Source organism: Solanum dulcamara, chromosome 8 (genome assembly GCF_947179165.1).
Source record: "Solanum dulcamara chromosome 8, daSolDulc1.2, whole genome shotgun sequence".
Lineage (NCBI taxonomy): Eukaryota > Viridiplantae > Streptophyta > Magnoliopsida > Solanales > Solanaceae > Solanum > Solanum dulcamara.
Window position 1 is genome coordinate 1,300,057 of NC_077244.1, and position 13,764 is coordinate 1,313,820.

The window sequence follows — 13,764 nt, forward strand, 5'->3', positions numbered from 1 at the left end:
AAGAGATTATTTTATCATTCATTAAACTTTTTCATATATTTGTCTTTACCATCTAACTTTAGGCACATATTTGTCTTTGAACTATTAACTTCCATGTCATCATCCTTGTTATCTTACATAACACCATAACACCTAGGTGAATATATTTTTATTTCAATTACGTGGTGCCAACTTTTTGGCGAGGGGTTCTAACTTTCATGTACCTACTTTTATTATCTTACATGGCATCCATGAATATATTTTTATTCCAATAATGTAGTGCCAATTTTTTGTTGAAGGGGTTCGGATGAACACCCTCGCCTCCTCCTAGATCTTAGCTTTATTTTTGATAGACTATGAACTCGGCAAACGGGAAAAATAATTTTCATAAAAAAGAAGTCATCGTGGGCCGAGAGTTCTGGACCATTACTGCAAATAAATGGGCCGTCCAAAAATAACGGACTTAACTGAATACTATCTGCTGCTAAATCTGTAGAACCTTAAACCCTAGGGGAGAAGAAAGACGAAGATTTTACTGTAGTCAACAACAATGGAGGAAACTAACATGGATGATTGTGAACAAAATCGTGAATCTGAGGTTGCTCCGGCGTTAATTGCAGTGCACCCAACTCAGAAATCCGTTGCCGTCGCCGTCGGTTCGAATCTCCGCTTATTTAATCTTCAGTAAGTCAGTATATACAAATAATCATTTAATCACTGTTTTTTTGTCATCATAATGTACTCAAACTTAGTACTAACTTGTTAATTTCAATGATGTTGACTTAGTTTGACTGAACAAGGAATTTAAGAAAAGAGCGATTTTTTTAAACTTGTGTTCTTAAAACATGAAATTAGAAGTTGGTATACAAAAATAATCATTTAATCACTGTTTTTTTGTCATAATAATGTACTCAAACCTAGTACTAACTTGTCAATTTCAATGATGTTGACTTAGTTTAACTGAATACGGAATTTAAGAAAAGAGTGATTTTTTTGTAACTTGTGATCTTAAAACATGAAATGCTGTCTCCGTCTCAAAATAAGTGTTATCTTAGCAAAAATCGTTAAGAAATAAATTTTTTTTGGGACAGACTAATAGTAGTGGCTCCCTCGGTCCCAAAATAAGTGTCACATTCATTAAGAAATCAATAAATACGATGGGTAACCTATCACTTGAAAACTGTCTCTTGAATAAATGTTTCTTGAAAACAGAACATGTGGAAAAACATACTAATTATTGTCTTAAATTGTTAAGGTGACACTTATTTTGGGACAAACTTTTTTTGCTAAGCTGACACTTATTTTGGGACGGATGGAGTATATATTAAAACTTGGCATAATACATCGATAAACTCTTTTACTTGGCCTCCATTGGCAGTTGAACTTCCCAACTTTCATTGTGACCATCTAGACAATTCAACTTGATATAGGTGTGTCTGGAGAATTCCTTTAACTTCGAAAATGCACATCTAGACACCTTTAAGGGGGTGTGTTCGTTCTAGATGTGCATTTTCAAAGTTGGGGCATTAGTTACAAGTTGAGACTAAGTTAAAGTATCTATCTATGTATTATGTCTTAAAACTTCTCATACATTTTAAAGAATTATAAAGATTTTACTAGGGATTATAAAGGTTCTGTATAACAATAGCTAAAGGAGAAGTTTTTAGATTTCCGGTCAATAATGGAATTAATCCTTTATATAAGTTTGATTCATTTTGGGGCCAATGTTATTCTAATATTGGCACACAATTTGTTTTTTTTCTTAGGACAAATTAGAGGAAAGTTTAACAACATTACCAAAGACTTACAGTTTGCAGCTGGATTATATATTATATTCCACTATTTTGATGCAGAGAAGGTTGTTCGGTTTCATTGGTGGATGATTCAGGAGTGCACATGCATACGGATTCAATAAGAGCAATTCAGTATGGTGCTGAAGGAAAGCTCTTTGTATCTGCTGGAGATGACAAACTTGTTAAGATTTGGGTTACTGATACTTGGCGGTGCATAAGTTCGGTGTAAGTTTCTGATGTTCAAGTTCTTCTTTTGTTTAGATGTACTTAACAGTACATTGCCTGGACTCTCCAAAAATGTTCCCGCACCCGTGTCAGATCCTCCAAAAATGCACTACCTTTGGAGGATCCGACACACACCTATTAGCATTTATGAAGAGTCCGAGCAACATTAAAACATAATTAAGCTTTTAAGTTAGCAATTAGCATTAGGTGTTTGTCCAGAAAAAGTAGTTATCAATTTGCTTATATTTTTTTAAAAAAAATTGGCAGAATATATGTGCTTCAACAATCAAAAAATATATACACTTCATTACTATCCTAATTCAGAGGAAATAAAATAAAAATAGAACGAATCCCATGTAATAATAATAACAATACGAATAATATTTTTTCTTCTAAATTTTCTGCATCGGAAAATCTTTTGATGAGTGGATTTCTGTTTATTATGTAAGTTGTTCTTATACTGATAGCTATTGGTTGCACTGACCTCACGCTCATTTGTTTATTAACATATGATTTTTGCATGGGATTACTGCTTATATTAGTTGGCCCAGTCTACTTTGGGTATCCTATTTTATCTATAGTAGTTAATGCTCCTTTATCCCCGATCTTTCCTACCCTGACTTTATCGCTCTCATTATTCATATTTTTATATTGTTTGCTATATGCCTGGCTATACTGACCTATGTCTTGTTTTTCTTGTTTCTCCTTCCTTGTTCTTCTCTCTTAAGCCGAGGGTCTTTCGGAAACAGCCGCCCTATCTTTTAAGGTGGGGGTTAGGTCTGCGTACACTCTACCCTTCCCAGACCCCACATGGTGGGACTATACTGGGTTTGTTGTTGTTGTTGTCTTTCCCCTCTTTCCCCTTTTTTGGTTTGTTTTGGATTTTTTCCTCATTAGGAGTTGAAATTTGTCTAACTGCAATGGTTTTAATAGGTCATCTGAGAAGAGAGTTACTGCTGTTGCCATCAGTAATGATGGGCGCTTTGTATCCTTTGCGGATAAATTTGGTGTAATTTATGCAGTTGAAATAGAAGGTTCTCATGAAAATCAAAGTCTGCCCAATAAGAAGGCCGTCCCAATTCTCGCCCACTACTGCAGCATCATTACTAGTCTGGTATTTTCTTTTCCTTTCCTCTTCGTGTGAATTGCTTTAGTTTTCTGTGAATCTATTTTTTTACCTCTATATATGAGGGTTAGTGATTTACTCAGATATTGTTGTGATACTCATGAGTGGTCCTTTTTAAGCAGTTTTCTATGGAAATTGTGTTTTCATATACACTTTTTGGCAATTGTATTCATGGCTCAATTCTTTTACACAAATATTATGGATAAAGATATACTGTCTCGATGCACATCTCTTGCACAATTTCTTGCAAGCCTTGTCCATTCTGGCGGGCAAGCGTCAAGCGTTATCCATTCTGGTGAATGGATCATGATACTCTTATCGTCTATGAATACTTCATATAAGATTAAGTTCAACTTATTCTAACCCGCCACATATCATATCCCACTTTTCTCTATCAAACTAGATTGATCCCCTAATCATGACCTCTGGTTTCAAAAGCTAGTTAGTTTATCTCAAAGAGAATTTTCCATCTTGCAGGAGTTTTCACCTGACGGACGATACATTATTAGTGCCGATCGGGACTTTAAAATCCGAGTAATGTCATGCTTCTTATTAACCATGAACCTCAGTAAGATTTCTTGATGATCTCCTGCTAACATCAAAATTTATTATGGTTCATAATTATAGGTTTCTGTCTTCCCGGAAAAGCCATTAGATGGGGCTCACGAGATTCAAAGTTTTTGCCTTGGCCATACAGAGTAAGAATTTCTTGAAGTTCTGGTGGTCCTGACACCCTCAGTAGTGATAATCAAGCTGATCCAGAATAGTCTTTTTCTGTTGAAATGTTGGTTATACTGATAAAATTGTTAAAATCCAGTGACAATTTTCTTGTCATTATTGTTAAAAGCCAATCTTGACCATGCAGTGTTTTTGCCGAATTTATTCTCCTTTTACATGTTTTGTAGGTTTGGGAATCCGGGTGGTGCAGAATTAGACAAAGTGGCCTTAAAATGACAATAACAAAAAGAAATAAACAGTAACTAAAGCAAATAAAGGGGACACAGATTTTATGTGGTTCGGTTAATGAGACATAATCCTTGGGTGGAGCGGAGAAATTCCACTAATGGGTACAGAAAAGAGAGTACAAAATTAGAGATAGAACTCTAATTAATTCCAAAACTTGACATAGGCACTGGTGTTGCTGTTATCTGTGTTTCTCCTTTGGTACCGTGTTGACTATATTTTTTTTTGTTTTAAAAAATGCATTTTATTGCCTTCCAGCAATTCTATTCGTACTCGCCCCCTCCTCTGTCCCCCCAAAAGAAAATAATAGAAAGAAAAATAAAACAGAGAGAAAAATATTTGTTGAGTTTCAAACTTCAGCATGCATTTTCACAGGAGGAAATTCTATTTTTGACAACGCTTGCTGGTTATCATGGTCATGACTCAGTTGTTATGTTTCAATTGTCAGGTTTGTTTCCTGCCTTACCTTCATCTGCAGCAAGGATTCCCAGCAGTGGTATTTGCTTTCGGGAGGTGGTGATTCAACTGTGAGTAAATTTTATGAACTAATTATTTTTTTCACTCAAATCACCTTTTTTACGCCTTTTAAGGTCCAATTTGGAAGAGATAACAGATGTCATCCTTTGTTTTTGTCTATTGATCCTCTTTATTCAATATTAGCGAGTGGACCTAGCAACTAGGAAGCTAAAACTAATCTTATTTATGACGATTGGTATCTGGGCCAATTTGCATGCACCTCGATTATTGCATTATGTATCTGCTACTTCTCACCAACTCAAGTTGACAAATAAGTTTCTAATTAAAAAAAGGTGACAAATTGACCAAGCGCAAGTCAAACCTTTTATTAATTAGAAACTTATTTGCCAAGTCAAACCTTTTATTAATCTTTTTTTTTATAGGAAACGGACCTTGCCCCTAGGCTCCCACCCCTCGTGGAGGCCAGGGGTTGAGCCGCACACCCTCAAGCCTTATCATAAATAAAACAAAAAAAATACATGGAGGGGGACATAAACCTGACCTCCAATCTTATGGTGGTTCATAAGTCGGCCATCCTACTAAGGTCAGCCAACTCATTCCCGATACAAGCACAAAAAGAAAACCTAGAAATTATGCACCTAAAGGAGAGGACTCCTCTCGATGCAAAGAAACTAGGAAAGCATAAATAAGGGAGACTCTCCCTTTACATCATAAAGGAAAAATCTAAAGAAAACTGGAGATAAAACCTCATAAAGCTATATTTACAACCAAAATTAGCGCGAACGAGGAACATCAAATAACATGACTCAAAAGACCGCTGGAAACTACAAACACTGCAACTGGGTGCTCACTCCAACGATGCAATACAGAGTAGGATATCATGGAGGCTTCTTAGTCCGTTTGGTCTTCCTCCGTCTGAAACTAGGTAGGCCAATTCTATCTAGCATGTAATATCCTCGGGTACCACGTGGTAGCTGCTGGAGAGTAGTGTAGTGGCCTGGAGTGGAGAGTAGTGTAGTGGCCTGGAGTGGTGAGTGTGTGGCTGTGCTTGGAGAGAGCATCCGCAGTGTAGTTTGCCTTCTTGTAGACATGCCTGCAAAAAAAAGATAGAAACAATTTGGAAATATTAACAAGGTCATGAGTTACCTGATGGAGGTTCCACAGAGGTTTTGTCTGGTGATTAATCCATTTAGTGAGCAGCTTCGAGTCAACTTCCAAAATAACTTGCTGAAAGCCCTGTTGAATGAACCGTCTAAGCCCATAAGTAGCCGCCTTTAGTTCGGCTTGATTGTTGGTTCTCTCCCCTAACGGTATGGCGAAAGCGAATATAAAATTACCCATATGATCTCTTAAGATGCCACCCCCTCCAATGGCCGCAGGATTACCCAAAGCGCTACCGTCAGTGTTTAGCTTAACGAAATCGAGTTGTGGCTTAGTCCACGAGACTTAGGTAATTTTCAACTCCTGAGTACACTTATCTATGGAGGAGATAGTGTGGGTCCAGTTTGAAAGCCAGTGAATATAGGGGAATGCAACTCTAAGAAGATTAGAGATATTCTTGAAAACTGCAAATTTCACTCTCGCCAGCTTAGAACTCTTCCCCCCGTATTTGCTCGCGCACTTATTCTTCCACAAATTCCAGCATATAAATATTGGGGTGGAGTGAAGGATAAGTTTGTGAGCTTCTGTGCGATACTTGCGAAGCCACCAACTCATAATAAGAGGTTTAAGGGGTGTGGCTTCATGCCTTACGCCTAGAGAATCTGAGAAGTAGAGCCAAATATTCCTAACGAAGTGGCCTGTGCTGAAAATGTGCTCTATGGTGTCCGGACCCGGGCTGTGGCAGCAATAGCAAGGGGTGGAAGCATGGCTGAATGTAGTGATTTTTTCCTCCGTTGGCAACTTGCCTCTAAAAGCCCTCTAAAACAAAAAGGAGCATTTAAAGGGGATGTTTTTGTGCCAAGTGTAATGGTCGAAAAGTGTCTTGGTCCTGTGTTTCCTCACAAGCTGCCATGCCTAGTATATCCGAATATCTGACAAACAGGTATTGACTCAATGCCCCCATGTCTCCCTGAACAATATTTTTACTGTATTGTTTGATTCTGAAGCTGATGGAGGTGAGGTTGGTGGGATTCAGGAGAAACCTACTAACTTGCAGGATGGGGTGTCCAAAGGGGGGGTTTTGTCTCATGTTTTGCATGAGAACCTTCTGGTTGACCTAGAGCCTCTGCTACCTCTTCTCTACAAGCTAACAATATGATTCAGATTGATAAAGATATTACTGACCAGAGTTGCTCTTCCGAACAAGTTGAAAAAATAGACTATGTTAACCCTCAAAAGACTGTATCCAAACAACCTACTGTGACCATTGGGTGTGAGGTTGTTGTTGGTTTGACTACTGGGAGGCTTAAATCAGTCTCCGACTAGAGAAAATAGATTAGCATCTCATCAGAACACAAGAGCTACTATTACTTCTCCGAGGCAAATTCCAAGCCCTCCTTTGAGGACTGAGCAGCAGCAGCCCCTCAGACTTGTTGTGGGGGCAAATTAGCCCCCCAAAAGGTCTCAACAGGCTGCTCAAATGCATGGTTTCAGACCTGCTGGTGCTGCTAATTCAACTCAGGAAACTGGTAAAGAATGCAGCTCCATTTCAGGTTGAAAATATGCAGGTTTTGGGTGGGCCTGCAGCTGTTAGTTCGAAGGAAAAGATGCATGTTTTAGTTGATAATTCAGGTGCAAGTTCGAAGGAAAATAGGGTGCAAGCTATGGCCTCCAAACTGCTCTCATTTCAGCAACAAAAGCATGATGTAAACCACATTGAGAGGGCTGGAAATGAACAAAATTGTGAGCATCAACCTTTGAGTTCCAGAACTGATTTGAGGCCTGAGAAACAACAGCTTTCTAGCTCTGTTTTGGGGCCAAATCAGCCCCAAAAAATGCCTCAACAAGCTGGTACAAGGGTGGATTCGCATGGCCTTAGTACTACCTTTCCCTCTACTCAAAGGCTAGATGTAGATCACACTGAGAGGGCTAGAAATGGACAAGATAAGGGCTGCAGTTTCAGATATGCATCAAGTGTTCAACTCCTTAATCCTTGCCCCCAACAAGTGCAAGAATCAAACCCTCAACTGCAAGCCTTCTACGCTTCTTTAACTCAACTTTCTGCTGCGAATTTTGAGTTTAAAACACAAGAGGCTGATGCTGGTTTGCAGGCCGACACAACTCAGTTTTTGAAAAAAAATAAGCCAGACACACAACCTATGGTGGGGGATGCTAACGACCAAAATATGAGCTGTAATTTCAGACCTGGACATTCTCCAAGTTCTCAATTCGACTCTAGTAATTCCAATCAGACCGTCAACTCTAGGATCCTAAAAAGAAAGGAAGCTAGAAAGAGGAAAGAACTAAAACAACATCAAGCTGCTGCAGCCACCAATGATGTAGTTGCTAATACATGCTCGCAGTTTGTTCTACTTGACCAAACTACTCCTACCTTAGCAAATGAACCTGATGAGTATGGTGTCATACATTCGGAGGATGCATATGACGACGACTTTCAAGGTGAGGTAGAACTGGAAGGTGAAGAAGAGACTGCTGAACAGTCCAATAGAGCAGTTGCACCATCCAAAATCACTACTAAAGTCACGAATGATGAGATGAACCAGCTAGCTGGCGAGCAAGGTCTATCACCTAGAGGTATTCACCATATTCCAAAAAATACAACTATTCCAGCTCCTGCTAGCAGACCAAACACTAGGCTCCATAACCTCAGATACCATCAATGATTAACACAATTGTATGGAATGCTAGAGGTAAAATGTAATTTTTAAAACTTGTTAATCTTTTGTGAAATATAAAAAAGTCCCAAAACAGTTTTCTTTTTCTAATATATTCAAACTCCTTCTCTTGTCAGTTCTCTCTCCCAACTTCTCTGGTCTCGCTTTGCTCTCTTTCAAGAAACGGTTTTCTCTTCTCTTCTTAATTTCTATTTTTTCTTCTCCGTTCATCCTTGTCATCTCTGTCGCCGTCGTTGTCCTCCCCTGTCACTGCTAGGGTTTCGATTTTTAGAGGTAAAATTCTCTTCTTTTCTCATTATTAGGGCCTTTTATTTTTAAAGTGAAAATGGTGATTTAGGTTTAAATAGAAGAAGAAGAGCCTGAATTTCGCATATTTTGTTGTTGCATGCCCTAATAAATAGTGTATATGTTGTTATTGTTGTGGATTTTACATATTTTTGTTGTTGTTTGGTGGGTTGCTTGGTTGTTGTACTTAAAAAATATGTTGTTGCAGCAACTTAAGAACTTGTGTGGTTAAATCACACAGTTGTTGAGGTTGCTGTAACAAGTCAACAACTGAAGTTTTTCTGAAGCAACTGCTGAAACTAGTGCAGTAACTGCTGAAGCAACAATTGAAGTTTCACGCAACAATTGTTGAAGTTGCTGCTTCTCAACTTCAGCAGTTGCTTCAATAAAAAATATATTTTATGTACTTGTTTAAACAACTAAAGTAGTTTGCCTTTCCTATTTATTTTTAATGATTGGTTAAATTAATTGATGACTTCTTTTTTATTTCATGTGGTGCATATAAATAGCTCCTGGAAAAAGAAAGGCAACGACTGATGATGCTACTACTTCTACTACTCCTAATAGATATACTAGAAGGAGACTTATGACACACAGGCAAAAAGAAGCAGAGGAAGTCTCCAAGAATAGCACCAGTAAATTGTCCACACTTGCTGAACATGCCAATGTCCTTGCCGAGAGGGAGACAACTTCAAGATCTCAAGAAAAAGCAAAATCAAGATCACAAGAAAAACAAAAATCAAGGTCACAAGAAGAAAGATTAAGATCGGAAAAGTCTATAGAAGAAGAAGGTGAAAGGGACGCTTCTTCTAAGAATGTAGATGTCTCTGTTGATAATGGTGGTGAGGATGTAGAAGGTGGTGAGGAGGATAGGGGAGCTGGATATGAAGAGAGAACAAAATTCTGACATGATAGACCTATTCCAGAGGGGACGGGGACACCAGATTTTGCGCGTTCTCTCCAGTCAGATCTTCAGGTGATGACACCTCATTTATTAAGCTTGTCAGATATTCAGATTACAAATTTGTGACCAAGACTTCTAGTATATCCGAATATCTGACAAGCTTGATAGGTGAGGTGTCATCACCTGAAGATTTAACCGGAGAGAACTCGGCAGAATCTGGTGCCCCCGTCTCCTCAAGAATAGGTCTATCATGTCAGAATTTTGTTCTCTCTTCCTATTCAACTCCTCTATCCTCCTCACCGCCTTCCACATCCTCACCACCATTATCAACAGAGACATCTACATTCTTAGAAGAAGCATCCCTTTGACCTCCTTCTATAGACTTTTTCGATCTTGATTTTTCTTGTTCTTGTGACCTTGATTTTGCTTTTTCTTGAGATCTTGGAGTTGGCTCACTCTTAGCAAGGACATGGACTTGTTCAGCAAGTATGGACAATTTACTGGTGCTATACTTGGAGGCTTCTTTTTCTTTTTGCCTCTGTGTCATAAATTTCCTTCTAGTATATCTCTATTAGGAGTAGTAGAAGCAGTAGCATCGTCAGTTGTTGTCTTTTTTTCTGGGAGCCATTTATCTACACCACATGAAATAAAAAAAAAGTCATCAATTAATTTAATCAATCATTCAACATAAATAAAAAAGCAAACTAATTTAGTTGTTCAAAGAAGTACATAAAAGCAACTTCAGCAATTGTTGTGTGAAACTTTAATGTTGCTTCTGCAGTTGTGTCACAAAAACTTCAATTGTTCATTACTTCATATGACTTGTTACAAAAACTGTATGATTTAATCACACAAGTTCTTAAGTTGCTGCAACAACAAAATATTTTTTAAGTACAACAACAAAAATATGTAAAATCCACAACAAATACACTATTTATTAGGGCATGCAACAACAAAATATGTGAAATTAACGCTCTCTTCTTCTATTTAAACCTAAATCACCATTTTCACTTTAAAAACAAAAAAGCCCTAACAATGAGGAGAAAAGAAGAGAATTTTACCTCTAAAAATCGAAACCCTAGCATTGACAGAGATGAACGGAGAAGAAAAAATAGAAAGAAATGGAGATTAAGAAGAGAAAACCGTTACTTGAGAGAGAGCAAAGCGAGACCAGAGAAGTTGAAAAGTTGGGAGAGAGAACTGACAAGAGAAGGAAGTTTGAATATATTTGAAAAAGAAAGAGAAAACTGTTTTGGGACTTTTTTATATTTTACAAAAGATTAACAAGTTCTAAAAATTACATTTTACACCCATTTAACCTAATCTCCTAATTAATAAAAGGTTTGACTTGGGCTTGGTCAATTTGTCACCTTTTTTTAATTAGAAACTACCAAATGCCAGGTGTTTTTTTCCGGCTTCTGCTGAAATTTAAACCCGAGTTCTCATGATTCTCCTCCCACTTCATCGACCAATGACTCCCTTGAGTTCGATTCTAAACAGAATTGGCAAACATAAACTACAAATAACTTTTTTAAGTGCTTAGTTAAATGAAATTAATTACTAAGAATTATGAGCATATAATTTCATGTTCATTTTTTTTTATCTACTTTGAAGCATATAATATAAGGAGTTGTAATATCATGCAACCGTTATATTCTTTTTTCCAGGTACGCTTGTGGGACTTCACTTGTGGTTCTCTTCTTGATACCTGTCATGTTGGAGAGGTAGCTTCATCTCTTTTGGACTGAGATATTTGATAAATTTAATTTGGTTTCCTCTCTCCATGATTACAACCAATTGGCTGATAGAATCTCTGAAAATAAGTCTTTAGATATATGATTTGGCTGATTCCAATCCACAAGCATGTGGTGACTGTGGGATAGGGCATGAACCCGATCTATCTTTTTTGTTCCATTTCTTTTCTTCCTCTGCCTTTCTAGTGTTGAAATGAGAAACAGTATTTGAGCTTTCATGTTTAGCTTAGTTCTTAATTTTCTCTACAATTGTGAAGACAGGACTATTACAGTCAAAAGAAGGAATAGATGACAGCTTGCTGGCTATCACTGATCTCTGTGCGACTCCTGGTGGATCATTAATTGCGGTGGCCATTCAGAGGCAAGTCTCTCGTTATGTCAATATGTTGCCTTTTCATCCTATAAAGAGCTGTATCAATTTGTTCTTGAATCATAATACCTTTCTTCGTTGCATTGTAGCTTGGCAGGCGTCATGCTTTTGAGTTGCAACCTTTCAGCTAAATCTCTCCATGTTGCAAGAGTAGGTTCCTTTACCATCTCTGAATCATGAAAATTATTTTGATTTTGTATCGTTCAAAGTATCAACAGCCAGCATTAAGTGGACATGTTATATGATGCTGCTTGACAATATTATAATTTTTTTCGATGCTGGAGGAAGCGGAGCGTTGGCATAATGGGTACAGTTGTTGTCATGTGACTTAGGCCATGGGTTCAAGCCGTGGAAATAGCCTCTTGCAGAAATGCAGGGTAAGGCTGCATACAATAAACCCTTGTGGTGTGGCCTTTTCCTAAACCCCAAGCATAGCGGGAGCCTGAGTGCACCAGGCTATCCTTTTTTTTGTATTTGTTTAACCTTTTCCCTTGGATGTAAATTGCAGGTCATTCCAATTCCTGGGGAGACTTTTATTCCCACTAGCTTAGCAGCTGCCTCTTTGTCCAATCAATTGTGGATGGTCATGGGTGCATCGACTCTATGTACTTCCGATTCAGCACCCTTGGCTCGTGTGAAGGTTCTCGATGGTTTCTGCGAGAGCAACCAGGACTCTGTTGAGCAGGAGGCACGTGTCTTAGAAGATAAAGATTTACCAGGTAGTGAACAACTCCTTCAAACGTTGCAGGGGAGTTCGTTCATTGAGAAAGATGCATTATCAACAGCTGCAGAAGCAGTGAAAACAGCAATGTGTAATCTATTAATCAAGAAGCAGTACCCTTCTGAAAATCGAGAGTTTAGAAAGAGAGGGAGGAACGACAAGAGAGTAGATAAGAAAAAATGAGATTGGTCGACAAAGTTACTTGGTATCTATGTTGTTGGGAGGTTATCAGAGTATTTATAGGTCGAGTTGATTTTTCTGCCAGCAGTGAGCACAAGGTAGTGGCCTTCCAACTCGAGCTCGTTGACAGTTCTGATGATGCAAGGAATCGAATTTCGCCTAGCTGTGAAGTAGTTTTTTTTGCTTTTAGTCACAATTTGTGATATGATGTTGTCTACATTGTTTACAAATTGTTCATCCTCATTGTAACTTGTTATAATTATTTTACTTTTCATTAGTTCTGGTACTGTACTGTAGGTATTTTGCTGCTTTTGATATTGCCATAATTTAAATGCCTTCGTTTGAAATTATATTCAGTGTGTGTTTTTATTTCTAGTTAATCTGAAGGAGCAACTACAATTTTGGCAGTGGTGATTATTACCATAATGAACGATTAATGCTTTAAAGTTGGAAGCATAGTTCCATAGTCCAGAAAAATATTTATTCTGTGCTTCACACAAGTAGCCTTTTGTCCCATAAAAATATGGATCCAGGTGTAAGATTGGTGTTCATTTTTTTGTGACACAAAAGGATGTCTCACACAACACGTAACAAATTGTTTTCAAAGTTCACTATTACATAGCTTAGTAATATGTGCAAACATAGTTTCTATCTCCATGAGGTAGTACTGAGGTTTTCGAACATTCTATCATCTTCAGACCTCATTTATGAGATTTGATTAGATATGTTGTTATTAATTTTATAATAATGTTGGTTCATATCTTAGGGGTCATTTTAGTATACGGAATAAGATCTGATGTGCCAGAATTAAATTTGGGATTAGATTTACATAATGTTTGATTGATGGTATAAATTTATATCATTTGACGTGGATTTAAAATAAATGATATAAAAGAAAAGAAAATAAAGATATATTTTTATGCACCATGTATTAGTTGACAAGATATATAAACTATAGATATATCCGTTCTAAGTCACAAAAATTGAGGGGTATATTGGTCATTTTCACTTCAAAGAAATAAAAAGGCAGGACAGTTAAGTTGGTTAATATGTGGAGTTTAAATAAAACAGTGACAAGAAAAGAAATAGAAGGAATTCCACATCTTCTCCGTAGGGTTTTTTTCTTAGAATTTCAACCAAAATGCAACCGAATTCCACGGATTCATGTTTTATTCATCTCCACTTGCCTT

At 37.5% G+C, this 13,764-nt stretch overlaps 1 protein-coding gene across 2 annotated transcripts; it reads left to right on the forward strand.

Annotated features, from left to right (window-relative positions):
* Positions 1 to 396: 396 nt before the first annotated feature.
* LOC129899157 (uncharacterized) lies at positions 397 to 12,924 on the forward strand. 2 transcript variants are annotated; one of them, XM_055973993.1, is made up of 10 exons: positions 397 to 663; positions 1,833 to 1,997; positions 2,931 to 3,111; positions 3,601 to 3,657; positions 3,751 to 3,821; positions 4,535 to 4,613; positions 11,217 to 11,273; positions 11,561 to 11,664; positions 11,763 to 11,823; positions 12,182 to 12,924. In XM_055973993.1, the coding sequence occupies exons 1-10, from the start codon at positions 530 to 532 to the stop codon at positions 12,575 to 12,577; spliced, it is 1,305 nt and encodes a 434-aa protein (XP_055829968.1). In that variant the 5' UTR covers positions 397 to 529; the 3' UTR covers positions 12,578 to 12,924. The 2 variants fall into 2 exon arrangements, with proteins under 2 accessions (XP_055829968.1, XP_055829969.1); XM_055973994.1 differs by having other exon boundaries at positions 547 to 663; positions 1,838 to 1,997.
* Positions 12,925 to 13,764: the final 840 nt, after the last annotated feature.